At 37.5% G+C, this 26,494-nt stretch overlaps 8 protein-coding genes and 2 long non-coding RNA genes across 15 annotated transcripts; 6 read left to right on the top strand and 4 right to left on the bottom strand.

Annotated features, from left to right (window-relative positions):
- The first annotated feature begins 1,946 nt into the window (after nt 1–1,946).
- On the top strand, nt 1,947–2,787 carry LOC124202077. The gene is made up of 4 exons (XR_006877896.1): nt 1,947–2,120; nt 2,183–2,314; nt 2,393–2,525; nt 2,610–2,787. It is a non-coding gene; the product is annotated as an uncharacterized LOC124202077 (long non-coding RNA).
- A 390-nt stretch (nt 2,788–3,177) lies between these two features.
- LOC124202075 lies at nt 3,178–5,424 on the bottom strand. 3 transcript variants are annotated; one of them, XR_006877893.1, is made up of 4 exons: nt 5,080–5,424; nt 4,858–4,955; nt 4,432–4,786; nt 3,178–3,928 (listed from the first exon to the last, which is right to left on the bottom strand). It is a non-coding gene; the product is annotated as an uncharacterized LOC124202075 (long non-coding RNA). The 3 variants fall into 3 exon arrangements; XR_006877894.1 differs by having other exon boundaries at nt 4,432–4,569; nt 4,624–4,786; nt 4,858–5,420; XR_006877892.1 differs by having other exon boundaries at nt 4,858–5,420.
- A 516-nt stretch (nt 5,425–5,940) lies between these two features.
- On the bottom strand, nt 5,941–7,959 carry LOC124202053 (histone acetyltransferase type B catalytic subunit-like). The gene is made up of 10 exons (XM_046598324.1): nt 7,740–7,959; nt 7,569–7,637; nt 7,430–7,505; nt 7,243–7,366; nt 7,044–7,185; nt 6,815–6,971; nt 6,541–6,752; nt 6,323–6,474; nt 6,144–6,260; nt 5,941–6,081 (listed from the first exon to the last, which is right to left on the bottom strand). The coding sequence occupies exons 1-10, from the start codon at nt 7,744–7,746 to the stop codon at nt 5,941–5,943; spliced, it is 1,197 nt and encodes a 398-aa protein (XP_046454280.1). The 5' UTR covers nt 7,747–7,959.
- Nucleotides 7,960–8,041: 82 nt separating this feature from the next.
- LOC124202056 (methionine aminopeptidase 1D, chloroplastic/mitochondrial-like) lies at nt 8,042–9,976 on the top strand. The gene is made up of 7 exons (XM_046598327.1): nt 8,042–8,301; nt 8,364–8,595; nt 8,683–8,818; nt 8,889–8,944; nt 9,028–9,178; nt 9,269–9,379; nt 9,433–9,976. Exons 1-7 carry the CDS (start codon nt 8,198–8,200, stop codon nt 9,621–9,623), a joined length of 981 nt encoding a protein of 326 aa, XP_046454283.1. The 5' UTR covers nt 8,042–8,197; the 3' UTR covers nt 9,624–9,976.
- On the bottom strand, nt 9,675–11,572 carry LOC124202054 (ras-related GTP-binding protein D-like). The gene is made up of 7 exons (XM_046598325.1): nt 11,336–11,572; nt 10,892–11,249; nt 10,803–10,831; nt 10,426–10,740; nt 10,224–10,366; nt 10,008–10,153; nt 9,675–9,946 (listed from the first exon to the last, which is right to left on the bottom strand). Exons 1-7 carry the CDS (start codon nt 11,336–11,338, stop codon nt 9,798–9,800), a joined length of 1,143 nt encoding a protein of 380 aa, XP_046454281.1. The 5' UTR covers nt 11,339–11,572; the 3' UTR covers nt 9,675–9,797.
- A 506-nt stretch (nt 11,573–12,078) lies between these two features.
- Nucleotides 12,079–14,181, top strand: LOC124202048 (gamma-butyrobetaine dioxygenase-like). Its single transcript, XM_046598316.1, has 10 exons — nt 12,079–12,229; nt 12,290–12,429; nt 12,533–12,714; nt 12,789–12,991; nt 13,053–13,081; nt 13,165–13,297; nt 13,372–13,424; nt 13,497–13,649; nt 13,709–13,846; nt 13,909–14,181. Exons 1-10 carry the CDS (start codon nt 12,136–12,138, stop codon nt 14,110–14,112), a joined length of 1,329 nt encoding a protein of 442 aa, XP_046454272.1. The 5' UTR covers nt 12,079–12,135; the 3' UTR covers nt 14,113–14,181.
- On the bottom strand, nt 14,136–23,208 carry LOC124202052 (uncharacterized oxidoreductase YjmC-like). Of its 3 annotated transcripts, none has more exons than XM_046598323.1 (10): nt 23,142–23,208; nt 15,727–15,963; nt 15,478–15,666; nt 15,346–15,407; nt 15,223–15,276; nt 15,067–15,165; nt 14,810–15,002; nt 14,592–14,746; nt 14,412–14,522; nt 14,136–14,346 (listed from the first exon to the last, which is right to left on the bottom strand). In XM_046598323.1, exons 1-10 carry the CDS (start codon nt 23,191–23,193, stop codon nt 14,296–14,298), a joined length of 1,203 nt encoding a protein of 400 aa, XP_046454279.1. In that variant the 5' UTR covers nt 23,194–23,208; the 3' UTR covers nt 14,136–14,295. The 3 variants fall into 3 exon arrangements, with proteins under 3 accessions (XP_046454279.1, XP_046454277.1, XP_046454278.1); XM_046598321.1 differs by lacking the exon at nt 23,142–23,208 and adding an exon at nt 16,380–16,604; XM_046598322.1 differs by lacking the exon at nt 23,142–23,208 and adding an exon at nt 16,401–16,602.
- LOC124202045 lies at nt 17,173–20,699 on the top strand. Of its 2 annotated transcripts, XM_046598314.1 has the most exons (8): nt 17,173–17,960; nt 18,050–18,163; nt 18,253–18,387; nt 18,466–19,095; nt 19,162–20,044; nt 20,124–20,237; nt 20,322–20,456; nt 20,536–20,699. In XM_046598314.1, exons 4-8 carry the CDS (start codon nt 19,069–19,071, stop codon nt 20,649–20,651), a joined length of 1,275 nt encoding a protein of 424 aa, XP_046454270.1. In that variant the 5' UTR covers nt 17,173–17,960; nt 18,050–18,163; nt 18,253–18,387; nt 18,466–19,068; the 3' UTR covers nt 20,652–20,699. The 2 variants fall into 2 exon arrangements, with proteins under 2 accessions (XP_046454270.1, XP_046454269.1); XM_046598313.1 differs by having other exon boundaries at nt 20,124–20,456; nt 20,536–20,693.
- On the top strand, nt 21,083–22,888 carry LOC124202051. Its single transcript, XM_046598320.1, has 5 exons — nt 21,083–21,222; nt 21,315–22,194; nt 22,297–22,407; nt 22,472–22,606; nt 22,702–22,888. Exons 1-5 carry the CDS (start codon nt 21,196–21,198, stop codon nt 22,782–22,784), a joined length of 1,236 nt encoding a protein of 411 aa, XP_046454276.1. The 5' UTR covers nt 21,083–21,195; the 3' UTR covers nt 22,785–22,888.
- A 1,241-nt stretch (nt 23,209–24,449) lies between the features above and the next one.
- LOC124202050 lies at nt 24,450–26,439 on the top strand. Its single transcript, XM_046598319.1, has 5 exons — nt 24,450–24,638; nt 24,741–25,665; nt 25,776–25,886; nt 25,948–26,082; nt 26,161–26,439. Exons 1-5 carry the CDS (start codon nt 24,609–24,611, stop codon nt 26,241–26,243), a joined length of 1,284 nt encoding a protein of 427 aa, XP_046454275.1. The 5' UTR covers nt 24,450–24,608; the 3' UTR covers nt 26,244–26,439.
- The last annotated feature ends 55 nt before the right edge of the window (nt 26,440–26,494 follow it).

Genomic DNA, 26,494 nt, shown 5'->3' with positions numbered 1-26,494 from the left:
AGACAACGGATTAACTAACACAAACACAAATATTACCAACAATAAATGATGATCCGCGCTGACATTTTGGAGATAACGGAGATGTTTTGGTGTCCATATTCTCGACGTCTTCTCTGCCTCTGCATTACCTGAATAAAGACAAAACAATTGTTATTAAGTGAAATGCCAATAAAAGTAACATAATACAGATAGAAACAGTCAGGTTTCAGTAGTCAGGTTTTTTTTGCACAAAACTTTACAGGCGCTTGAAATTTTTGCTTAGAATTAGCTTTCAATATTAAGAACTGCACACAGAACAAAGCTCACTTGCTACTTTTATGAAAAAAATTCCGGAAGTAAACCGGAAGTAACCACAGCGCCTCAACCACTGAGCTGTCGTCAAATTAAACCACATATTCGTGATCTCCATGAAATTTGGGGTCGATTAGGTATGATTTGAACGAAATCCAAAATTTTGCCAAAATCGAGATTTTTCCTGAACTATAGTTCAGGAAAATTTTCAAAACCGGAAGTACGAAAACGTACAAAGAAAAACATGAACTTTACCACAAATTCGATGAGGATCACGAATATGTGGTTCTTTTGTGCGTCAAATGAATATTTACTAAACTACTGACTGAAATCAGGAAACCGGAAGTAGAAAAAAATAACACATTATTAAAAATCTAACAAGTGAGCTTTGTTGGTGGAATAGTTATCGTCAGTTTTCACTAAAAAATTTCCACACAACAGCTGCCGATACATGTTTAAAGAGATTTTAAAGTAACTGAAACTGACTGTTTTGACAGCTGACAATTATCGAAAAGCCATCTAGCGTTAGAAAAAAACGTCTAAGTAACAATACGTTTGCGCGCAAGTAGGGCCTGATTTCGGAATTATTACAGACACAAGTAAGTTTACTATTAGAATAGATAATCTACGAAAATAAGTAAATTGTCGGGTACCTGGGCATAATCCCGTGGTGAGTGACTGCAGGTGTGTAACAGCGGCACGGAAGCGACCACTGAAGTGTTCCAACTCGTCACTGAAGTAAGTCAAGTTGTATTTTTGTGTACGAAGCGATTAAGCAGAATCTGGATGAGCTTACGTCGGGAAGATAAGGATGGAGCAGAACGTTGGTCATGGACAAAAGCCAGCGTTGGCTCAAGAATATCCGTGCCAGGACCACACGATTCCACAAAGAAACTGCGTGCTCTGTAAAAAAAAAAATTTTTACATTTATGAAAATGTAAAAATGAATAAAACTTATCAATCTTTACCTTTTCTAAGAAGCAAACTGAAAAGTTCATGATGACAAAACCGTAAAAACGGAATTCACAGAAACCAACAGCATTACTCCACATGTTGAGATAAATTTCCAAGTGTCATGAAGTATTGCAGTAGCGTGGTGATAGGTGGTTCACTTCACACTCTTCATGTCACTGAAACTCTAAGTGGAAATGGGACAAGGAAATTCTCTACATTATTTACAAATTTACACAAATTTACCTTTAAGAAATAAAACTCTACCTATCTCTTAGCTGGGTTGCCTTCTAAACCAAAGTACAAACAGCCATAAAAACAAACATGCTGTTGCAGGGTACACCACCAAATTGCGAGATTCAGAACAGATCCTATGGTTCATGTAAGCAAGAATGCCTATGTTATGTGAAAATCTGAATTGCAGTGGTCTGGTAGCAGTAATGAGGAAATACCTTATCTCGGTACATTTATATTCCACTATATGTGCTCTTCAAACATGAGTTTTAGGCTTTTGACAGCATGAGGATCTAATGGATGGAAATTGACTGAGCACTAAGTCAACTTGTAGCAGTAGGCATCTAGAATTTGAAGAAATAAGTTAGTACAGTATAAAAATAAGAAAACTAAGTAAAGATAAACCTACATACGAATTTAAATTTGGTATTTGAAATCACAGGAATAAGTATAAATTAGCAACAATTTGTTTCACTCATTTCGCCTCGTTTCACCATGAAAGAACAACATCGGCGACACTAGCGACATCTAGTAATGAGTTTTGAATCTTTAGTTGGTTGCACAGTCAAGTCACAGACAGACATGACAGTACACGTCAAAAAAGTTTAACAACGGAGATCGGATAGCAAGTTAACTGTTTTTAAGTAATAGATAAAACAATCTTTAGCTAATAATTCTTACTGCATTCTTGACTAAATGTTTTCAGATAATTTCAGCTGAAGTTTTGATGTACCTTGCCAACTAGGTGCTTGTGACTGACAATAGAAATGAAATGATCTAATCCAAAAATGCAAGCTCACAACCCATGTCTTCTGAAGAAAAATCATTTCTGTTGCAGGTTAGTTATTTTACCAAAAATATTTTGAATTACTGTTTTTCAAGACAATAATGCTCACATTAATTTTTCCCTTTCAAGTTGTAAAACTTCAAGATATTGATGCCTTCGCCAGATCTAATTCTTTGTTGCCATCTATTTGCGGACAACAGCAAGAAAATGCTGCTACTCAAGATTTTGTGGTGACCACCACTTTGTTCTAATTTAGTACAAGGTAATATTGATAGAATTGAGGTTTTGCTTTCTGTCACTACAATATGTGGTTGGAAAATTATATTTAAATTTACTCTCCTTTCAGGTTAATCCCTTTCTGCTTTTATAGTTGTTTGGAAACCGACGAGAGCATGCTGTCATTCAAGACTGATGAAATATTGTAGTTAGCTAAATTACAAGTGCATATCTGGGCTCTCTTCTTTTCTGTGGCCCCGTTTCCCTAACTAACCACTAACCAACGCCCGCCGGTGGTCACTCACCCGCTGTGAAACCAGGAGGAGGGGAGGGCTCTGGTCGAACGGGGACTTGGAAGGCCCATGATCTGATGAAAACTTTTGGAGGGTCATGAGTCTAACCTGGAAGCCTAGTATGACTACATCTCCCCGGAAAAACTTGCCTCTTCTTCTCGGTCCAGATACATATCTCTGGGGGCCGTAGACAATTTTCACTAGATGTGCGAGTTAAAACAAAGCAATGCGTAGGCCTTTGCTCACCAAATGATACAACAAGCGATGATTGTTGAATTAGTAAAAGTTGTAACTTGCCTGACGTAAATTTCCGTAAAAATAAATCATCGCTTTTTTGTCTCATAAGGTGGCGAGTTGCTTGCCTTAACTCGCTCTAAATAAGGAAAAAAAAGGGGGAAATTTTGGACCGGAAAATTTGTTTATTAAATTTTCTTTAATTTTGTAATATAGTATGCTTGTTTATTAGTTAATATTTGTACATGTTATATTATTTTGACATAAAACTACTTAGTTATCCACACTTTGGATAACTAAGTAGTTTGATCCTGGGTTTGTAGGTGGTATAATTATGGGACTGAAGTTCACAGTATGTGCATGTATACTGGGTGGATATGTGGTACTGTGTTTTGATTATCAGTGGGATGGGTGTGGCTGAGGAGCTTATATACCTATTTTCTATATCGGTATAATAAATGAATGATAACCCCCAATTTCTTCTATAATATGAAAATCAAATCTCCCCCCCCCCTCCCAACTACCTTCTCGTCGCTTTCACAACGCGAAGATCTGTCTATTATATGCTTTACGTAAAAACTCCCCATATTTTGTTTTTCCTTCTTAACATGTAAATGGTTAACTATACAGACATAATGCAAATTGAACAAAATACTGCCTGAACAAGACACCAGCACCAAGGAACAGCCACAAGTTAACTTGATGCACAACAATCTTTCACAAGCAATGGGCCAATGGCTGCAACAGTAACTATGGGTACTACAACAAAAACAATTATCTTTTCCATTGAATTGAAATAATTCATTTCTCGTTCAACTGCAAGTCTGCACAAGCTCCATTTCAACGCATCTCTCAACTGGAAACCACTGCACACCAAACGGCAACACCAAAACAGCTCAAACATCAAACTGATCATGGAAACCTACAAAGCAAAAAGACATTATTGAACCAATAACATTTTTAAATTTTAAATATGAAATAAAAAGAAGCCATAATAAAATTTACAAAGCAAATAAAAAAATGCAAGTTTAACTTTAGCTTACAATTGTAAAATAAATGGATCAAACACTTAATAATTAGGATATTTACTTCAAATTTACATTAAACTAGAGATAAATAAATCAAGATGACCAAAGATCATCACATCGATCATGAAGATTTAATTTAAGACAAGACTGAAGGGGATTTCTGTTCTGTTTCACTGTTTGATTAAAAAAAAATTAAAAATCTTTACAAGCTGATGAAGATCTTTTCATAAACAATGTCTGATTTAGAACCAGGAAGTAGTTGCCATGTCATCTAAATCAAGAACTTAATGTTTAACTTCAGTAAATTCTTAACAAAGAACATCCATAGGTAACACACATCCCAAAAATTTAAGCAAAATTCTAACCCACTTGATTTATCTTACATGTACATTATTACCATTTCATATTTCCGGTTTTCGTCGCATTTTTGTCTTGCAATATAGTAGAGAACCTCCTAAAGACAAACCTTCATGACATGGCAGCCACACCAGATCCCATGCACATGCTTCAATGAAGAAGCTCGGACTTCACCAGGCTGTTATAGAAAAATAAAAACTCAATTACTATCAGAAACAGAGTCATGTGTAACCTTGGGGTTAAAAAGTTGATCAACATAATTAATTCTTCTGTTTTGAAGTATTTCTGCATGCGATGAAACATGCAGCAAGAGACAACACTTTGGGAAAATGTATACAGCAGTTTCAGGCCAAATGGTCAGATGGAATTGCCAAGTATGAATTGTAGGCTGTTACCTGTAAATTCAACGCACAAAAAATTTACATTTAATAATAATAACCTTGAATAATATATAAGCAGGAATTACCATTTACATGCCATTTATATGATGAAAAATGTCACAGGTTTAACCACACACCCACAACTATATTGGAGATAACAATTCATATCCTAGCCTCCTAGGTCCTATGAATAAAAAGTAAAGAAGGGTGTTTTAGAATAACAGCAGATGCGTACAGGACTGAATACCACACCCCACTCCAGTGGAATGATTCCACAAACTCTAACAACTTCATGAAAATGAATTTACCAAAATTAATGGAAATACAAGTTATAGTTCATCCTGTACAGCAACAGTTACTCTTTGGAATTGGCAAGTTCAGATGTTAGATGACATGATGAAAAATAAAGTAAAAAGAGAAAATCACGTTTTCATCATACTGAAATATCCAACATTTGAGATTCGTTTGACGTTAATGACACAGTCCATACAGATATTTTTACGTTTTTTAACTTAAGTGATTGGCATTACTTTTATTAACAATAACTTTAATGGAATATGAAATGGTTACTTAATGGTATTCGAGAAGACAGAAGAATCGACGCCCATTGATGAAAAACCATGCGGGAACAAAGCAGCCGAGGTGACCGGAGGTGACGAACTGACGATCAATATCCAATATGGTAGTTGGCACAGGAAACAGTACATGATTTCTCCACTAGGTGTCTGATGAAATAATAATGGGTAATGGCGCTCTGTTCAAAAAGTAATACCGAAGAGACTGCTTTAATCATGACTTCATGTTCATGATGATTCGAATCAAACGCATTTAATAATTATAGTTCACAGAATATTTTGTACGTGAATACATAAGCAAAAGAAACATTACTTAACAGTAAATGAGTTACATCAATAAGAAATGACGCATTAGGGATTATATTAACCACACACAACCAGACGATCAGTTGCTTTTTTTTAAATATCAATCCAAGGCCACTTCGACTCAAGATAAGGCTACTGTCAAATTTTAGCGACTAAAATGTATTATGAAAGCAAAATTATAGGGCGCAGTAACCTGATTTGATGTGCCACGTGCAGTAAGTGTTTACTATTGAAGCAGATCAATGACAAATGACAATCCAAACATGTTTTCCCAGCTTAGTAGGAATTTTACCTGTACTCATTTTCTAGCATTTGATATTGCTTGTCCAGGTTTTCAATCCGTTGTTCCTTAGTTGAAGTAGATAGGGTAGAGCGAAGTTCCTCTGCATTGAGGGCCTTTTGTAATTTCTTGTAATCTGATGCTTCTTTCTGTAATGGAAAAGTAAATTATATTGGGTATAATTTGATTAATCGAACAAGCTCGGACCCACCTGATAGGGAATATTCAAGCGACGCTTTACGTCTAAGCGATAGGCACGATATTCTTCGACATCCGCTAGGTTGGTTGCCTCGAAACGAAGGATTTCATAAACACGCCTTGCTTGTTTCTGAATACAATTGGAGCATAACAATTTTAGAGTCAGTTGTGAAACCAAGTTATTAATATTACTTTGTTGATTTTAAGCTCTCGTTGAGCATCTTCCACCATCTCAGCATTAAATCCTTGTTGAAGTTTTTCTTTAGAATAAGACGATAGTTTTTTGCTATTTTGAGCGTCGACAAAATCACGAAGACGAGTGAATTCTTCCGAAGGATCTTCAACTGTTAAAAAATAGACACAAAGCATGAGTAACAATTCTCCAAACATCTGTTAACACTGATACATACCTGTGATGTCAAGTATGTTGGAATCCTTAAGAAATGAACGATAAATGGTGTTTAGAAGTTCTGCTCCAAGACCTACGCGTTGAAAAGGTGGCAAAACTAAGAACTGGCTGATGCGAGGCCGAGTTTTATTAGGATAAGCAAAATAAAGGTAAACTGTGGCATATCCACACAGAGCATATCGATGACTTCCATCACAAGGATATTTTTCGAATCTGCAGAAGATACAGTCTCAAATGAAAAACATCGGATTAGATGAATATCTAAAAGTTATTACATTAAGTAAAAGCGCCAGCGGTCATCATCAACGTCGATAAAGCTAGCTGCATCCACATACCACAAGAGGAAAGTTTGCAATCGCTCGTGGTATGATCGAAAACTAGGTTCTTCTATCGTACAACTGTACAATTCAAAATTCTTTTCTGCGGCCGAACCTGGAAATGGGATTGTGATGACTCAAAGCATCTACAAAATCTGTGAACCTTTGTAATCTGTAGTATTAGTACCTTTGTTTATAGAGTATGTTGAAAGAAGTTCACCAGGAGGTTTGAAGCTTTGTTCTTTGTTTAGGGTTACGAGAAAGTCATCAAGGTTAGTCATGTAACCAGGTGGAAGTTTAGGAGTGATGGCTCCCATTACATCATCAGCCTAATAATGTAAAGTAGTTCAAATACATCACACAATTCAAATAAAAAGGGGACTCACTGTAGCTCCTTCAAATTGCTTGGGATCAACTTTTTTACTGTAATTCATTCCAAGGTATGTGTTTAGTTTTCCTGCAGTGTAGTACAAGCTAATTTTGAGGTTCTGGTAACCAAATATGCTTTCACTTGGGGAAACAAAATAATTTATAATTGATTAAATGATTCTCAATGTTTTTACTTGGACATACTTTTCTCCAAAAATTTGATGAGACATTTCTGGTTTGAAGGTAGTTTCATCATTATCAACATCAGAAGGTTCTCGAACTGTATAAATTAAAAAAATTGCATGATTCAGTAAAAGCTTTAGCAATAAATTAAATTCCTTACCTAACTTAAAATCTAGAGCTTCGTTCGAATCGATGATGAATGACTGAAGTACATTTTTTTTGTAAGAACCTAGCAACGTAAAAAGAAAAGTTAGCAAGCATTTTGGTGTAATGAATTATGTTGGAAGTTGTTTTGTAATATTCTAAAACAAATTCCTATGAAATGCATTACCTTCCATTTCAATATGAATAGTTAATATAAATTAAGCTGCACTATGACTTAACAAGTGCTAATAATAATTTGCTACTTTCTAAAATGCACAGGCGGGCGGCATGCAAAAACTTCTGACGAACTGAATCACTACTGAATCACTACTGACCGCGAAAAAGGTTGTTGGAGGGATTGGGCAACCGATTTGGAGATCCATGTTCTCTAGCCCAAACAACTTAAAAGAAGAAGGAGGTTGCAGAAACCCTAATGCAATGATAGTGATAATTGCACACAGTAGATGGCGATAGCTCTTTTTCCCGCGTTATATGTAGCAGACAAAAATCTTTTGTGAAATGTCAACAAAGCCTGAGTTTTCTTCTGCTTAACACTCAGTCAAATTCGATTTTATAGAACAAAATTAACAAATTATTCAAATACTAGCCTAAACACTTTCTTACTTAAATAAGATTTTGACAGATATGCTATTTAAAAGACTATGGGCTACTTCACTTGGTAGCACACTCTCATCGTCACAAAACCTAATGCAAATAAAACGGAATATAAGAAATATCTCCTGGTTTAAGTATTTTTGCTATCTCATTAAAACCTGATAAATATATAGAAATAACTAAACATTTTTAACAGGAAAAATCAAAATTTCGGAAATTACCAAGTTATAAAGAAACCAGGCCATGTAGTTCTGGAGCCAAGATGTGTTCCATCAAATATTGTGAAGCCACCGTACATAAATGATGTAAATGGCACATTCCCTAGTTCTGCTCAACCAGAGATCAAATCCAGCACACAGATAGAATGCATGAGGGCATCCTGTAGCCTTGCAAAAAATACCCTGAGGTACGCAAAAGAGCTGGTTAAGGTAAAAGAATGTATTAGGAATTGCCGAATTGGTAACATGGCATGATTGAAACAGAAATATATCTAAACAGTATGTTTGGATTTACAGGTTGGAACTACAACTGAGGAAATTGACAAATGTGTGTATGAGTTTATTATCTCTCACGGAGCTTACCCATCACCTCTACATTATAAGGGATTTCCAAAGTCTGTTTGCACCTCTGTAAACAATGTTGTGTGTCATGGTTTGTACTATTTTGGAATTAATATCTATTATATGCTTGAGCTTTACTTATTGTGCATTTTCCAACTTAGGTATACCTGATGACAGACCTTTAATTGATGGAGATATTATAAATGTGGATGTCACTGTGAGTTGTAAATTGTTTTTTTTGTGTTTTTTTTCCGTCAATTTGATACGAATAATGAAGACTTATTGAAATTCGTACCATAGGTGTATCTAAACGGTTTCCACGGCGACGTTTCAGAGACTTTCCTAGTTGGTGATGTCGATGAACAAGGAAAGGAATTAGTGGATGTCACCAAAATATGCCTAGATGAAGCTGTGGCAATATGTCATCCGGGGAGACCATATAACAATATCGGTAATCAACATCATTGAAAGTCTGTTTGTTTTTTTGCTCTTGCGCTGATGACAGAACATTGTTGTTAACCATTCTGTCCAACTATTAAAGGCGCAGTCATTGACGCTTGTGCCCGAAAACATGGCTTCCGAGTTGTTCCGGCGTTTACAGGGCACGGAATCGGCTCCTATTTCCATGGAGCTCCAGATATATATCACTTCAGTATGAAGAAACTATGGTTTTTTGGCGCAATTTTTTAATTTTGTTTTCAACAGGGAATCATTTTCCGGGGCAGATGAAAGCAGGCCAAACCTTTACAATCGAACCTGCAATAGCTCAAGGGAGTCATCAATGCATCATACTTGAAGACGGATGGACAGCAATTACATCTGATGGAAGCAGAGCGGCTCAATTTGAACACACTGTGCTCATAACGGAAAATGGCGTTGAAGTGCTCACTTCATAATGTGTTCATACATTCATAGCTCTCCTTACTTTTGAAGAATTTTTTGTTATATATTGACAACAAGGCACTATTTATTTAATTATTTTCGTAAAGCAAAGCATTTCGCTCATAAAAAAGCATAGATTTAATTGATACAAAATATGAGTGATAAAGAGAGAAAATAGAAGTGGGAATTCATTCCTTCAATGCGACACTGTTGAGGGGCTGGAGTAAATCACCTACGCTTGGATTTGTGTTGTTGCTTGCCTGCTGTAGTTGCATACGGACTTCAAATACTTCTTGAATGGCGTTTCGGAAACAGACGAAGTTGTAGTCAATCAATCCTTATGCAATAAACAAAAATGTTTAAATAACATAACATTAAATTCAAAACAAATGAATTACCTTGCCGAGCAAAATGATCTTCTCTTAAAATGCAGACTAAAGCCAAAAAACGGTTTACTTCTCGTAAGTAAAGGATTGTTGAATTATTTAGTTTAATAAGACTGAGACTTTGATGATCAAAAGCGGCGCCATCAGCTTCTTTAGTTCTGCGGAAATTAAATGCATGTTGATGAGTTAATTAAAAAATGTGATTAACATCTTTTAAAAATATAGTACCCGTAAATGCAAGAGATATCGACTACAACGTCTATCATGTCGCAACATAATTCGTAGCTTTGCATATCTACTGGAGAAGAATCGGTAGCGATATAAATCTTGGAGACAACGTCAAAGAGGAAAGCTTTTTCAATCCCAGAATTCTAACAATCCAAAAGTATTAATTGGGTGAAAATAAAGAAACACTTATTAATATTGTTACCGAAACAAATATGTTGAGCAAGTTCTCCAAAGTAGGTAACTGTGGGATTAGCTTTTGAACAACCTTGCTGAATGCTTCAAAAATACTGTGGTCATATATCGAAGTCAAGTAGAAGCTCAAATTGACTGAATCAAAGCCTTCCTCCATCAGTTCGTCGTTAGCTCTTTGGTGAATATCACGTTGTGCCTCAATTTTGTGGTCATCCGAAAGACCATCAACCTTGTGAATGAAGACTTCAAAGCGAATATTGGGGTTGACTTTGTACGCTCGTGTCACGGTGAGGTTTAACTTCATTAAAGCGTCAATATAATCATCCTAAAAATTCAAGTATCATCTTTAGTTTTCAGAAGTAATTTAGTATTTATCAACAAGTTTACCTGTGCATCAATTACAAAAACAAGGGCACCTGTAAAAAATAAAAGTTTGTAATGCATATACTTTAATTTAACTGAATAAATTTACATACCACATCCACCAAATATCATTTCACAATCAAAATTTGGGTCGAAAAAGTCCACTTGTCCTGGAAAGTCCCATATTTGAAATTGCACAAATGATGAATTGGAGATCTCGTCTTTGACTATTTTATTTGTGCTTTCTAAGAAGAGTGTTTCATTTGGTGACATCTTGTGGAAAACCACCTTCTGTATTGATGATTTTCCAGAACGTCTAAGACCCATTAGAAGGATTCTGGGCTTTCCTTCTGGATTAGAATTCAAATTCAAATCATTTTCTCCGTCGTATGGTCCATCATTGTAATCCTTGGTGTATGAGCCTACTTCATAGCCCGGACCATAATGATCCTCCTCTTCCTGTTCGTAGGACTGTCAATATTTCAATACGAATATCAGATATAGTTTGAATCGACGCAGTACACAATATCATTCATAAAATCTGAATTTAATTTTACCATAAATGTATTCTTAGGTTTCCACAACTGCTGGTTAAGAAAAGATTGTCGCACAAATAACGCCTCTCTTTTTTAAATTGACTCAGATTACTTCCCAATCTTCTCTCCTTCAAGTTGTGACTCGATTTAGTCTCTCGTCTGCTGACTGCCACTATGGATCATTTTTTCTTGAAATTTATTATTTACGAGTTGGTGTCGGTGTTTTCAACAGATGGCGGGTTGTTTGGTTTACGATATTCTCAATAGAGGGCCATTCAAACGACAGGATAAACAAGAAAATTTTAGGAGTTTGGACATGCAAACCGGTTTGTTCGTAAACATTATATGGTAGAAATGCTATAATGTCTGTTCCGCAAGTACAATTTGGCAACTTTATTTTTGGTAGTGTTGGTTTTTCTCAATCAGAGCATGTTTACATTTTGATAAACGAGCAGATTGAGAACGCAGTTAACGAACTCCTAAGCAGAAACTTGACTTGCGCGCGCTGGTTAAAACTGGTTTATTTACGTGTTTGGATTAGTACGCACAATCTCCTTAAACGCAACATAGCAACGAATTTAGCAAAATAAAAAAACTGGGAAAGCCCAAGGCACGTTGCACACTGTTGTTATCACTTTGCTTTCTCTCTTCTAAGACGCTCTCGCGAGTACTCCCAATTCCCTTGTGGAAGCTATTGGGCAACAACCTTGCGAGATCACGTGATGTAGATTGGGAACGCTTTCCAGCAGGGTCAACCCACGGGTATATATAAAATGGATAGAAATCGTAGAACGTCATAAAGTGTTGTGCGTTTCTTCCTTATGGTAAAAACAAAAATGATGGTTGCAAGTTTTGCTCGTAGTTTGTTTGTCACGGGACGGCAAGGAATTTCATCTCTAAGAGCCCATTATCCAAGTAAACTAGACGAAATCTTATCCGTTTGTGAAACTTCATTCATTTCTTTTTAAAATATAGAGCGTCATTATGAAGCATTTAGCTTAAAACACAAAAATAAGGTGAGTATTCTATCGGTTGTCCCTGGAGGTCATCATCAATCTGCTAAAATCATCTTCGACGACAGTCCGTCCACTACGGTTAACTTCAAATACATTTGGGTAAGAGGATACTTTCACCTATGAAAACTATATGAACGTCGACGGTGATATCTATCATTAAATTTCCGTAAATTTCCCTCATACGTGTTTTATATCTACGTAGCTCAGAGACAATTGTAAATGTTCACGGTGCGTTGATCAATCGACAAAACAAAAATTAATTGATACGCCATCCCTTGATGTAAACATAAGACCAGAGCGATTGAACGTTAACTCTGATGGTCAGTTAGTTGTGGAATGGGCGGAAAACGGACAAAATCATGCCTCCGTTTACGAACCAGAATGGTAGCAACGCGAGCTGTAGCTCTAGTGATGTTAATGAACTTTAAAGTTAGTTTTTTCTACTTGTAAACGTTTAGGCTCATGCGCTACAGTCGATGTTTCATTGAAGACAATTTTGCATCACCGGTCGAAGATGAACCAGCAAGTCAACGACCTCCTCTGACCTTGTGGGACCGAACGACCATCTGGAAAAATTTGCCAGAAATATCTTATGCAGAGGTCATGGAGTCGGACAAAGGACTTGCATTATGGTTAGAAATGTTTCATCGATTTGGGACAGGTAAATTCTATTTTAGAAAATTTTACTTGGAAAAAAATTTTACTTTGTGCATCTTTTCCAGCATTGCTACGTGGGGTTCCAACCACAAAAGTAAAAATAAATAAAATAAAATAGCAACTCACCTTACATAAAATGAATTCTTGGACCCCAATTTAACAAATCCTTTCTGACAGGGTAAAATAATCGAAGTAGTTAAACGATTTGCCTACGTCAAGGAAACCTCATACGGAGTTACTTTCGATGTGGTGGCCGAGCCCGATCCAGAGCACTTAGCTTATACAGGAACGCATCTTCATCACCACACAGGTAACAGACGAGAATTTCTTTAAATGTATCAGCTCTTCTTCTAAATTACGTAATGTTTCTTTTTTACATTACAGACATGAATTACCGCGAAAAGAGCCCCGGGATGCAGCTTCTACATTGTTTAAAAGTGAGTATAAAGTTTTAAAGAATTTGATATAAAGGTGTGATTTGACGGAGATTACAAATTGACAATCTTTAGTCCATTGACACCAAGGGTGGTAGTAGTGATCCTGGTGGTATGTCCTTCCTCGTTGACGGATTTCGCGCTGCCAATTGGCTCAAAGAAAATGAACCAGCTGCTTTTCACATTTTATCGGCAACTCCAGTCCGATTCCAGATCAACGTCAATGGCGTAAGTATTCCTAGTCTCCGCCAGCAAAACAAATCAAAGTAAAACAAATTCTTTTCTAGGTCAAATTCTCCCAAACTTGGCCGATAATCTGCACCGACCACGATGGAGAAGTAACCGAGATCCACTACAATAATCGGACTATGGGTCCGCTTCAGGCACCCACACATTTAATAACACCATTTTATCATTCCTATCACGTGAGTGGTTAATTATTATTTTTTTGTTAAGTTCCTGGCTCAATTTTCACGATATCTTTCAGCTGTTAACGGAGAAAATCCGCACGGAATCGATGCAATTCGCTTTCCATATGGCGCCTGGAGATTTGTTGGCTTTTAATAATCGGAGAGTTCTACACGGGCGGACATCATTTGACGAGACTCGCGTGTCTCGTCACTTGGAAGGATGTTACGTTGACATTGACGAAACTATGGCTATTTATGATTCGTTGCGTAATAAGGTTTAAACAAAGAAAAAATTATTAATTAATCACAAGGGGGATAACAAATGTTTAATACAAAATCTTCGACACAAACTATTTAAGTACTCATAACAATTTATAAACTTGCCTTTTAACGTTCTACTAAGCCACTTCGTCAGTATTGCTTTGCTTCTTGTACGTCTACCAAACCGGAATTACTCTGAAAGACTATGCGATATGCTTCATCGGCTTAACGTTGAGTTTTTGAGCTAGGCTGGCCTGTTAGGGACAAAGAATTCATGAAATTGTATAGGTTCAAATGGCAACTTGTTGAGAGAAATTACCGAAGCCGAAATTTGATTAACATGATAGCGGATCCCTCCTTCGGAATCCACTAATGCAATGTGAGCGCGTTCTGGATCGCCAGCCACCAAGACGGGCTTAGTTGGATCAGCCTGTGTGGTATAATCCATACAACCTCAAATCAAAATTCCGCTAGAAATTGAAAGGATTTCTTCACTAACCGGTTCCATGTGTCGAAGGTGAGACATTAGATCGGACAATCTAGTTTCAAAACCGGAAGCGAAGCACTCTGGGTCGACAGCAATAAAACATTGGCCCAAATTAGCTTTGCGCTTAGTGTCCATCCATCTCCTAATGTTAGGTCCATAAGTAGCTCCTAACCATTGAGTAATGAAACATGGATAATCATTAAGTCGATTTTCTTTTTCTGTGAGTATACCTGCAGAGATTCCGCAAAAGATCTCAACCAAAGCAGCTAACCCGTATCCCTTGTAACCGGAAGTTTGTTCCGCTCCTCCGAGGGGCATCAAGCAACCTTTCATCGCAACATCTGCGTTGGTTGTAATCTTTCCTTCTTTGTCTATCGCCCATCCTTCTGGAATTGGAAGACCTTTTCTCCGCTGTAACTCGATCTGAGAACAGACATTAGTTTAACATTAAGAACAACCAGTGTGTGAAGTTAATTAGAGGTAAAACCTTTCCGACAGCAACAGTGCAAGTTGCCATATCAAGAACAAATTGATCTCCATTAAGAGCTGGTGCTGCCAAAGTAATAGGATTGGTCCCAAGAGCAGCCTGTTGTAGATGAAAACAAAATTAATTTAATAAAATGTGAGCATATTAGTTTATTACATTTTTTGCACGGGATGGCGCAACTAAGGGAGAAGTACTGGTGAAAGAGAGACCCTTTAAATAAAGAAGAAAAATCAGTAAATAAACGTTATCATTGATATTTTATAAATTCAATTTCAATACCATGAGTCCTTGGTTTGCTGCCATAATGCTGTACCAGCCCGCAATTCCGTAGTGGTTAGAATCTACGAATCAAAATAAATTTTAAATGTTTAAGATAAGTAATCAACAAAAACAACAAAAATATAAACATACTGTTTGCAGTTACCCATCCGACTCCATGCTTTTTAGCCTTTTCAATAGCCAAATTCATACAAAAGTTACCAACTACGGGGCCAAGACTATTTTGTCCATTTACAAGGGCTGTTGAAAATTTTTCTTTTTCAATTGTTGGGATAGCATTGCCATCACATATTTTAGTCGATATATCTTGTACATACATTTCTGTAAAATAAAACCAAAATTAATTATGAGCTCTCTCTGTAGGCTATTTTATTTTCATACCCAAACGATTCAATCCATGAGAGTAATGACCCCTATAATCAGCTGCCACAAGTACGTCAGCTAAGGCAGATGCATGTTCTGTTTTCACTCCTACACTCACCATACAATCTGTTGCATATCTCTTAACTTCTGCAACAGGAACAGGGCTGCTGGTGGATTCATCATGGTTTGCCGTCGCACGAACCTCCCGGCTTGTGGATACTTTTCGAAACTGGTCCACATTATTACCAGCTATACCTGTTTTAAAAAATAATTAAGGGTTAATGTAAACTTGAATCTTCCCATACTAACCCTTTACAAGTTTGAATTCATATTGCATTAACACATAACAACCTTAAGTCACTGAAATCTTCGTTCAAGAATTTCAAAAATTAACCAACACAGATAACAAACTTAAAGCAGTCGTGTTTGTAAATGTACTTGGCGGCAAGTAAACGCCACCTACCAATAAAAAAATACACTAAGCACTAAAATGCAGAATTGCATTGTGTAAAACGAAACGATAACAACGAAAGCAGAAATATGCTATTTTTAACCTAGCCTCCGAAATACTCCATTTTACATCTAACAAAACAAGCTAATGATTTCAATAGTCAGAAGGGGAGAGTAAAAAGTAAAAATAAGTCATAATGCGATCAGATACGTAAATGTACGTTTCGTATCCAATAAATTACGTTGGATAGTCGAAATTGGTACTGTTTGATGTTTGAGCAGAAAATGACGGATGTGAGCCATGATGATTAATGTAGAAAACAAAGGCAACTTGTATGAATAAAAACGACAAACTGGGAGGAAATACCACTAAGATCGACTTGTTATTGAAGAACTTCTTTCTGTCTTCAATTCTGATTTGATTGGCTGTTACCAAGATCATCGTCTGCTTACTAAGGAAATTAGAGACCTCTAACGTTGAATTTTCGAAGTCTGATTATGATATACATGCAAAGGACGCACAAAATGTTTTTAAATGAGATCTGAAGGAGAAGTGAAGGACACGCTTTGAAGAAAAACAAACAAAATAAACAGCCAAATGATTGCTGACATCACATATGGCCAGCCCTCGTAAACCTTCGTCGTAAACGAAATAACTTTCTTTTTTAAATGGATGTTATTAGTTTTTCCAGTTGCTATGAGCAAAACGTGAGGCCGCATATGTAAGCCATTTCATATTAGGCCTCTAACCCCACCGAAATTACATGAGATTTTCATGTACAAGAAAATTTTATTTGCGATTGCACCAATAGTTTTGAAATCAGTTTCTTTAGAAATGAACACACATATCTAGTTACCGGTCACGTATACTAGTTTAGTCGACTCGACATTATCAGTTCTCGTTATGATACAGCTAAACGCATCCGTCTCTTGTCAATAAACTGTCAAGATAGCCGTTAAAACAACCATTTGTTCATTAGTTACATTAACTGCAGATGTCTATTCTTGATTTCTTGGTACCTGTCGTTGATGCAATTATAATTCTGGCACTACTCCGGAAGTAGCAAGGGAAGCCCTAGTTTACTTCCAGACAAATTACGGTCCCGTTGTCTCTTTTTTGGTTTATGACATTACCCAAGCGTATTTTACTTACATACCAGACAATTTCCTTGCGGGATATCGAATTCCAAATGTTACATTTCAATGCAGCCACTCGCAATCGGTAAATTCGGGGCTGTTGACGTTCAGCGTTAACGCATTCAACGACGATCTTGGGCAGTGTGATTTGACCGGAAATGTAAAGTTTAAAGACTGTAACCTACGCCAGTTCTACGGGTCCGTATTTAAAAACTGTGATAAATTGGAGAACATTGCGTTCATCAACAGCCATGTCGACGGCCTCATCGATATCCCAACGCTGGAAAGCTTGAGAAACTTAACTGTCTTTACCCCAACTTTTTGGACTGGAGCCACTCATCAAGGTCTTTCACTAATAACACTGGCCCCAGGCGCATCTTTTCCTCTTCTTAACTATCTGGATCTTACCGGAAACAGTTTGAACGACGATTCGATTGAATTCGTGTCTCAATTAACTGTAATTGAAGAGCTGCATTTGGAAGGCAACAATTTCGCCTCCGTACCCAATTTAACCGATTGTTTTAATTTGCACACCTTCTCCATGACGCTCAACCAGAGCTCGTCCGTGCCTATTCTACTTCCCAATCCAAGATCACAGGTTCAGTCTCTAACAGCAACTTTGTATTCAAATGCTGATGGCGTGAATGAAGTAACTGCTCTTGAAGGTATATATCTACATTTGTTTTTCAATGAATAAGTGTTAAAAAGGTTTTAAAACGAGAGTTTAACATGTTTCTCTCTTCGTTAATGTCAGGATTTTTTGTTAATGACGTCATCAACCTTCAATTGAACATGACCAAATTTACAGCGGAAGTTTTCCTCGACCCTCTTGTCGAGTCAAGTGGCCTCAATATTAATTTAAACCCAGGTACAAAAAATAAATAAATAAAATAGAAGTTACTGAATTGTTCAAATTTGTTAATTGATGAATGACGCTTATTTAAATTATTTCATCAGCGTCAAGAATTGAATGCGGTTGTAGTATTTCTTGGCTTGTGCGTGATAATCCTACTTTGCTGGCCCAAGTCCACTCCGGGACTTGCGCTGATGGTCGGCCATTTGAATCCTACCCCTTGGAAGATGTTTCTTGCTGTATGTTACATTGGCTAACTAGACATTTAATATCGTTTTTATCCATAACGTATTTTCAAAACACTTTAAATCCGCTAGGTTCAACGGAATCGTTGGTAAATCTGATTAGTCGTCAACGCCAAGAGATTAACGACCTAAAAGCTCGTCTATTAGCTGAGTAATTTACGGACAAAACACGCCCTGGTCCATCACTTTAACACAAATCAATCAAAAATGTGCGTTGTGTAAAAGAAATAAGCCCAGACGTCAAAGGCGCGCAGCAACAATTATCTGCATTTCAGTATATTATTAGATCCCAACTTTTACCATTACAATAGATGGGGAAAATTATCTAGATGATAGCGCAGTCTACTGCGCAATTGATCAAATGTGTAAACATTGTGAAGGAATAAATCTTTTTGACGTTGGCAAACAAACCACAGAATGCATGCTTGAAATAATACTGGCAGGGTACCTGATGTGTATCTGCTTTAACATATGTCAAAGCCAGATTACTTTCAAAAACATTTATTTAAGCTTATGTTCATACGAAAGTTTATTCTAGTTATATATATAGATCTAGATATTGAAAACCTGGGAGGAAGATGGGCATAAATAGATCGACTTTCACGTTTGCAAGGCTAGTTCTGTTGATTATCTAGTTACGATTTCTGCATTTTCGAATAATTCCCATTACCGATAATGACGCAAACCTTACTCCTCCTATTTGTAAGTAGAAGAGTTTAATTGAATTTTCTAGAAGAATGTGTTTTTAATTATCTAGCTGTTGCGCAGCTAGGGACGTTCCTATTGACGACAGGTGTCAACTCGCAAAATCCTACCTGCCCAACCACAGGCAATCCGAGTTCTTATTGCAGATGCACCCCAGAAAGTCCTGGTTTTAAGATTGACTGCGATGCTACCTACGAGGATCCCGAATCAGTTAGAAGCTCGCTGATGTTTTTCCAATCCTACGGTCTCATCGTTAGCTTAGCTGTAAATGGTATCGCACAGAACAAGTTCAGTTATGTGCCAGACGATTTCCTGGTGGGAAATCAAATCCCGAGCGTCAGTTTTAAATGCAATCACGGGTTCAACGTCAATCAGGGAATTTTGATTTTCAGCGTCTACGCATTCACCGACAGCTTTGGCGAATGCGGATTGACTGGCGATTTGACATTTTCCAATTGCAATCTCCGCCAATTCGATTCAGCCGTTTTGAAAAACTGCAGGCAATTGAACAAACTGGCCTTTATGGACAGCCACGTCGAGAGCCTCGTCGACATACCGACATTGGGAAGTTTAAAGAATTTCACCGTTTATTCCCCAAAACAATGGACTGGCGCAACTCAGAGAGGTCTTTCACGGATGACATTAGCTCCAGGTGCCTCGCTTCCGCAATTAACTTATTTGGACCTTACTGGCAATAGTCTCGAAGATGATTCGATCGAATTCGTGTCGGACGAAAAGACGATCGAAGTGATGCATTTGGAAGGCAACAACTTTGCCGCTGTCCCCAATTTGACTGGCTCTTTCAACCTGCACACATTTTCAATGGCATTGAATTCAAGCTCGTTGCTTTCTATTCTTCTACCCAATCCGAGAGACCAGTCGCGATCCCTCAACGCGAGTTTTTATTCCGGCTCTAAGGCAATCAATGAAGTAGCTCTTTTAGAAGGTAAATAGAATCCAAATCAAAAATTTGTCATGAAATATTTACAAGAGGTCAACAAATGTTTGTCGAAAAAATAAAACAGGAATGTTTGGTAACGATATCATCAACCTTAAATTAAACATGACGGAATTCAAAGAGGAAGTTTTTCTTGGCCCGCTTAGCGAATCGAACGGTCTCGTCGTAAATCTGAGCCCAGGTAAGGCAAAGAATTTCATTCTTGTTTTTCAAAAGCGGATTATGTCAATAAACAAATGTTCTGATACACGGATGAACCCGTTAGCTGCAAGGATCTTATGTGGCTGCTATATTGCATGGCTCGTGCGTGATAATCCATCCATACTGCCTCAAGTTAACAACGGAATTTGCACGGATGGACGTCCCTTCGAATCGATTCCGTTAGAAGATTTCTCGTGTTGTAAGACGATTAAGCTGATATTATTTGACACTTAGAGGTTTTGATTTATAATAAACTGTGATATTCTTCGCACTTTTAGGTGGGCCAGAGTCCCTGATGAGACGGATTGGCCGTCAGCAACAAGAAATTGATAGACTCAACGCTAGAATAAATCAGCTAACACAGTCAGGAACTTTTTCTCTAGATCAATTTTAAAGTTGATTAAAATTTTTTTTACTGTCTTAAAATACAACGTAGAATGTATTTGTGCACTTTGTTTGTTTACTTATGATAACAGCTGGCATTGTTAACTTTTAAAAATTCTATCCTTCTTGACATCCATGACAACATGCCTGTAGGCAAGATTACTAAAAGAGATTTGAATAAGGGATATCCAAACAAATGCAATAGTTGATTTAAAGAAAATCATAAATTTTTATTTATAATAAGCATGCGACGACATTGCTTACGATCAAAGATCATGTGTACATTTTTATTTTGTAGGTAAATAGCTCCTAGTGATTATCGGAGTCCGTTCTACGTTTTGTATACATTTATGTGCTCCATGCTTTATCAATTTTAAAATTATTGTTTGTGGTTGGCTCACCGTACTGCATGACGTTCGTGATATTGACGAACCTTGTCTAATAATAATATAAACGGTCTGCATATTAACTCGGCTGTAAACTTTAGAATAGACACAGTCCTAATCTAAAACAATTTGGTTCTGCATCTTTCAATAATTTTTCACACTGCACGAATGGCGAATTCCTTAAAATTTATTCTTGTAAGTTAACTTGTTATTAAACTTATTACATAATCTAGATCGGCTAACACTGTACATTTACCTCTATCATTTTAAAATTTACTTTTTGGTAGTTGGGATACGTCGTAATGGCGACAGGAGTCTTGGCCCAAAATCCTACCTGTCCAAGTCCCAATCCCAGCTCATACTGTCGTTGCTATCCAGAAAGCCCTGGATTCAAAGTGGAATGTGAGGGTGACTACGCCACTCCCGAAACAATGAAGAGAGCCCTAACATTCTACCAGTCATACGGTCTCATAGTCAGATTCAACATCATTCGCATCAAGCAATCGGTTTTCAGTTACGTCCCTGACGATTTCCTAGCGGCCAATCAAATCAGCAGCGTCAATTTCGAATGCAATCATTACCACTCGGTCAACGACGGACTGCTAATGATGAGCGTCAATGCCTTCAAAGACAGTTTCGGCGAATGTGGTTTGACGGGAAATTTGACCTTCCGGGACTGCAACCTGCGCCAATTCGATTCGGCTGTTTTGAACAACTGCAACCAGTTGAAAAATCTCGCCTTTATAGACAGTCATGTCGAGAGTCTCATTGACATCCCGACATTGAAGAGCTTGAACAATTTGACAGTTTATTCTCCGATTCAATGGACTAACGCACCGCAAAGAGGTCTTTCACGATTAGCACTGGCTCCAGGTGCGTCGCTTCCCCTTGTCACCTATCTGGACCTTTCCGGAAACAGTCTAGAGGACAACTCTATCGAATTTGTTCCCAAGCAAACATCGATCGAAGAAATGCATTTAGAAGGCAATAATTTCGCCGCAGTTCCTAATTTAACCGATTGCTTTAATTTGCACACGTTGTCCATGACGCTCAACTCAAGTTCGTCCGTTTCGATTCTTTTACCCGATCCGAGAGATCAGGTGCAACCGCTAGAGGCAACGTTTTATTCAACTTCCAAGACTGTTTATGACGTCATTTCTCTAGAAGGTAGGAGCGTTACTAAACACCTGTCATTGGAATTGAATTTTTAAAAATTGAGCGGGTTGCAAAAGTCACCAAAATGTGATTCACTATTTTTCAAAATTACAGGAATGTTCGACTATGATGTCATCAACCTTCAATTGAATATGACTAGGTTTGAAGAGAGTGTTTTCCTAAACCCACTCCTCTACAGTAATCTCACTATCGATTTAAACCGAGGTAAATAATGTCATTGGTTTTTAGCGTGCTGTAGCTATTTGATTATTTTTGTTAAATGAATCAGTTTCCAGATTTGTTTGCGGATGCGAGATTGCATGGCTTGTTCGAGATAATCCCACACTTTTGGATCGAGTGAATAACGGAATTTGCGCCGACGGACGCTCTTTTGAATCGATTCCGCCGGGAGAACTCTCAAATTGTAAATCATTGATTTTCCCATTTACTTTAACCGGGCGTGTTCGCGCGCTATTATCTACAACAGATCAATTTTGACAAAATATTTTTCTCTTCCAGGTCCAAATGAATTCGGCCACTTTTATCCCACTGTCAATCGTCTCCAAAATAATATGAGAAACTTTAAATCTTTGTTTCATTAAAAGCAATTACGTTGCATGTTACTTTTCCATTTACGTGATTAAGTGAAATAAGAATACCAAAGGCAGGTCTTCTCTTGGTGATACAATTTTCAAGTTGCACTTTGCTTGAAGTGTTTAAAGTTCAAATTTTTTGGATTTGATTGTTCAACCCACAGAAAAGTTGTAAGTAACAAAACCGGGCCTGAACTGCTGTCGTTCTATCTATGAGATTCCTTACTGAGAAAAAACAAAAACGGCAATAAGAGAAAACAGTTGCAGCTAACCGCATACCTCAGGAATAATCGTGTTACGTAACGATTGATAATCAACGCCACCCAATATTGTCAAAAAGGGAAAATAGAAAGACATTTGTCCTACCTTTAAGCCTGGGAAATACGGCCAGGCATCCACAAGTGCTCCATGCCTCCATCCATCCACTGAAGAGTTGAATCCACCCAGGCGGAATAGGGAAAAGGGTATCCTCGGACACCCACACTACACATGGGTGTACACGAGGACATTTAACGAAAGGGAACCGTTACTCGATCGACATCGGTTGTTTCTCCAGTGGAATAGGATGCTGTTTAGCTAAAATAAAATAAGAAATGGGTTATGAAAGAAAATTGAAAGAAACGACAAGGAAGGAAAAGTTGAAATTAGACAGTGGGTAAACCCTCATATTAAATAAATGGCAGGGTTTGAGATTTCCACGTAACACACTGCATTGATGCAAGTTGTGCAACATAAAATTATCTAGCCGGCCAGAGGAATACAACTAACACCAAAGCAAAACTTGCATATCTTAATTCTACGATGGCTGGCTCAGGCCTCATATCTGAACAAAGGAAAAGGCAAACTGCCATGCAATAATACAATAAATGCCAGTCAGGAACTAACATTATAACCTTAACTCTTCTATTTAGGCTCTTATAAACGATGCTTTTGTATGCTCAGACTATATTTACCCGCCAAACAGCATGCAGTGGAGAGCATGGCGAGCTGCGACACAAAGAGTTCGAATGACAATCACATTTTTGTAATTTTATTTGTTGATCTATTTTTCGTGCAGCCACCATGCAGCCACGTATGTTTTCTAAAAAAGTTATTGTTCTATTTCCTCTAAAATCTTTAAACTTCTCCTCTATTAGTCTGTTTTCGAAACTGGGAAACAAAGTGTGCAGCAAAATGAAAGTAGCAGACGACACTTTTTTACCAATTACTTAAGATATCGATATGGATTATTCAAAATTTTCGTCGTTATGTTTAAAAGATTGCGTGAAAAATACATGAAACAATTTGAGTAGATTCCCTTGGTTATTTAATCTATATTTCAATTTATATTTGTTTAGAAACCACTGGTGTTATTCTGAATGAATTGCAGGTGCAGTTCCGTATTCCGATAAGACGGGCCATTGCAATGTTTTCCACATAAAGGCCGATGTTTATACAGTAGGAAATAATGTCAACAAATGTGCACAGACTTCTTACTAAGATTTCTTCAAATCGACGATAGAAGCTGTGCAACAATGTATTTCCTCATATGCTCATTTTATCACTTATTGTATGAGTCACACCAGAATTATTACAAGATAGCCAAGTCACGCTTCATACGTCAATGACTGTCAATTTTTAACACAAGGCACATTCTGTATGGTCATCCGTTTTTTACACGCGCTTTATCACTATATAGCCTACATTCTGTTACTGAGTGAAATTAATAGATTACTGGAAACGCTCAGTGTACTTAAAGGCTGGTGTAGAAAGCAGCTTATAAGAATTTCATTGTTCACCTCGTCAGGAAAATCAACTTGACCGGCCATCACCAAATTTTCAATTTAAAAACAAATGGCTTACACTTCCTTATGGCTTCTTTTGGTAAGTAATTAACTTTTAAGATCATAATAAAATATCGATTGAATAAAAGGTACCTTCTTTTTTTTATTTTTAAAAAATTCCAACTGTTAAAACAATCCATAGGTAGGAATCATCGTTTTGGCGTCAGAAATAGATGCCCAAACAACAGAGACTCAACCAACAACAACTGCGCTATACTGCCCCAACTTTTATACCAACACAATTCGTTGCAACTGCTTCACGCAGGATTCTGGATTTAGAATTGAATGTGATGCGAATTATTATTCAAACACCAGTCCGGAAATAGCAAGGGACGCACTTATTTACTATCAGTCGTATGGCCCCGTTGTCTCCTTTTATGTTTACGACATTTCCCAAGCGTATTTTAACTACGTACCGGACAATTTCCTTGCGGGATATCAAATCCCAAATGTTCATTTTCAGTGTAGCCACTCTCACTCTACTGTTGGAAATCTGCTGCTATTCAGCATCAACGCATTCACAGATGATTCCGGTGTGTGTGGTTTGACGGGCAATGTCACATTCAGAGATTGTAACCTGCGCCAGTTTGACACAACCACTTTGAAAAACTGCAATCAATTGAAAAATCTCGCCTTTATGGACAGTCACGTCGAGACTCTCATCAACATTCCCACGTTTGAAAGATTGAAGAACTTGACGGTTTATTCTCCAACAAACTGGAATTACGCAACTCAGAGAGGACTTTCCCGGATGTCATTGGCTCCAGGTGCATCACTTCCCCAATTGTCCTATCTGGACCTTACTGGCAATAGTCTCAAAGACGATTCGATTGAATTCGTGGTTCAATTGACGGTTATCGAAGAGTTGCATTTGGAAGGCAACAACTTCGTCGCCGTCCCCAATTTGACTGATGCCTTTTATCTGCACACGTTTTCAATGACGTTGAACGAGAACGCGACGGACGTCTCCATTCTACTTCCCAATCCGAAGACGCAGTTGAAAACTTTAACCGCCAGTTTTTATTCTTCTAATTCTAGGACCGTGAACAATATTATTACTCTAAAAGGCAAGTAGGAATCGCTGAAACACTTTTAACTGAAACAATTTTGCCATGACCTTACCTGAGAAAATGATCGCATTTCTAAATATTGAATCGGTTCTTGTTATTATAATTAGGAATGTTCGTTAACAACGTCGTTAACTTCAGATTGAACATGACCGAGTTCAAGGAGAACGTTTTCTTAGCTCCACTTCAGTCGAACGGTCTCACCATCAACTTGAATCCAAGTAAGTTAAAACAATTTTGGTGAACTTGCTATTTATTTATTGCGAATATTTGAATTCTCAGCTTCAAAATTCGCCTGTGGCTGCAACATTTCGTGGCTCGTACGCGATAATCCAGCACTTTTAAGTTACGTCAACAACGGAACATGTGTCGATGGACGTCCATTCCAGTCCGTTCCCATAGAAGAAGTGGCATGCTGTAATTAAATCTCTCTTCCTATATTATAACAAACTATTTGGCTCTGAATCAATTTCGTGTTTTGATTGTTGCTTCCAGGCTCGAATGAATCGCTTCTACGTCGACTTGCTCTTATGCAAGAAGAAATTTACTACCTGAAGGCAATAATGCAGTCGAAATAGGTGCGCTCTTTCCCGTTCCGGCCGGATGTCCAGTGCACTAAAAACATCACCTTCCATCCCTCACCTGTTGTTGCTAGTATTCCAATATAACTTTGTGTACGTGAATTAGATACACCCCTTCAATAATAGAAACATATAAGACATAATAGCGCAAGAATCGAAAAGAGGATTAACAAAATAAAGAAGTGATATGAGACGGAACGTGTGATGAAATTTTATTCAAATCGGTCATAATCGTGTAAACAGTCTTG

This window comes from Daphnia pulex, chromosome 9 (genome assembly GCF_021134715.1).
Source record: "Daphnia pulex isolate KAP4 chromosome 9, ASM2113471v1".
NCBI classification, from domain to species: Eukaryota; Metazoa; Arthropoda; class Branchiopoda; order Diplostraca; family Daphniidae; genus Daphnia; species Daphnia pulex.
Note: the sequence above shows the minus strand (reverse complement) of the source record. Positions and strands in the feature narration are given on the sequence as shown.

Bases quoted from the DNA above. Each gene is read 5' to 3' on its own strand.
- LOC124202053 (XM_046598324.1), bottom strand. The intron at 7,506-7,568 runs GTAAGGAATTTA...TAATTTATACAG, and splicing joins AGCTCTAGATTTTAAGTTAG to TTCGAGAACCTTCTGATGTT. The intron at 7,186-7,242 runs GTGAGTCCCCTT...TTACATTATTAG, and splicing joins AGCAATTTGAAGGAGCTACA to GCTGATGATGTAATGGGAGC.
- LOC124202056 (XM_046598327.1), top strand. From the start codon at position 8,198: ATGCTATTTAAAAGACTATGGGCTACTTCACTTGGTAGCACACTCTCA. The intron at 8,596-8,682 runs GTAAAAGAATGT...TTGGATTTACAG, and splicing joins ACGCAAAAGAGCTGGTTAAG to GTTGGAACTACAACTGAGGA. The intron at 8,945-9,027 runs GTGAGTTGTAAA...TTCGTACCATAG, and splicing joins TTATAAATGTGGATGTCACT to GTGTATCTAAACGGTTTCCA.
- LOC124202054 (XM_046598325.1), bottom strand. The intron at 10,832-10,891 runs GTATGTAAATTT...TATTTTTTACAG, and splicing joins AATGATATTTGGTGGATGTG to GTGCCCTTGTTTTTGTAATT. The intron at 10,741-10,802 runs GTAAACTTGTTG...TTGAATTTTTAG, and splicing joins TTTTTGTAATTGATGCACAG to GATGATTATATTGACGCTTT.
- LOC124202048 (XM_046598316.1), top strand. From the start codon at position 12,136: ATGGTAAAAACAAAAATGATGGTTGCAAGTTTTGCTCGTAGTTTGTTT. The intron at 12,430-12,532 runs GTAAGAGGATAC...ATATCTACGTAG, and splicing joins TTAACTTCAAATACATTTGG to CTCAGAGACAATTGTAAATG. The intron at 12,992-13,052 runs GTAAATTCTATT...CATCTTTTCCAG, and splicing joins GTTTCATCGATTTGGGACAG to CATTGCTACGTGGGGTTCCA.
- LOC124202052 (XM_046598321.1), bottom strand. From the start codon at position 16,461: ATGGCTCACATCCGTCATTTTCTGCTCAAACATCAAACAGTACCAATT. The intron at 15,667-15,726 runs GTATGAAAATAA...TTTATTTTACAG, and splicing joins TCATGGATTGAATCGTTTGG to AAATGTATGTACAAGATATA. The intron at 14,523-14,591 runs GTTAGTGAAGAA...TATACCACACAG, and splicing joins ACCTTCGACACATGGAACCG to GCTGATCCAACTAAGCCCGT.
- LOC124202045 (XM_046598313.1), top strand. From the start codon at position 19,069: ATGACGCAAACCTTACTCCTCCTATTT. The intron at 19,096-19,161 runs GTAAGTAGAAGA...GCTGTTGCGCAG, and splicing joins AAACCTTACTCCTCCTATTT to CTAGGGACGTTCCTATTGAC. The intron at 20,457-20,535 runs GTAAGACGATTA...TCGCACTTTTAG, and splicing joins GTTAGAAGATTTCTCGTGTT to GTGGGCCAGAGTCCCTGATG.
- LOC124202051 (XM_046598320.1), top strand. From the start codon at position 21,196: ATGGCGAATTCCTTAAAATTTATTCTT. The intron at 21,223-21,314 runs GTAAGTTAACTT...ACTTTTTGGTAG, and splicing joins ATTCCTTAAAATTTATTCTT to TTGGGATACGTCGTAATGGC. The intron at 22,408-22,471 runs GTAAATAATGTC...TAAATGAATCAG, and splicing joins CACTATCGATTTAAACCGAG to TTTCCAGATTTGTTTGCGGA.
- LOC124202050 (XM_046598319.1), top strand. From the start codon at position 24,609: ATGGCTTACACTTCCTTATGGCTTCTTTTG. The intron at 25,887-25,947 runs GTAAGTTAAAAC...TTGAATTCTCAG, and splicing joins CACCATCAACTTGAATCCAA to CTTCAAAATTCGCCTGTGGC. The intron at 26,083-26,160 runs GTAATTAAATCT...TGTTGCTTCCAG, and splicing joins CATAGAAGAAGTGGCATGCT to GCTCGAATGAATCGCTTCTA.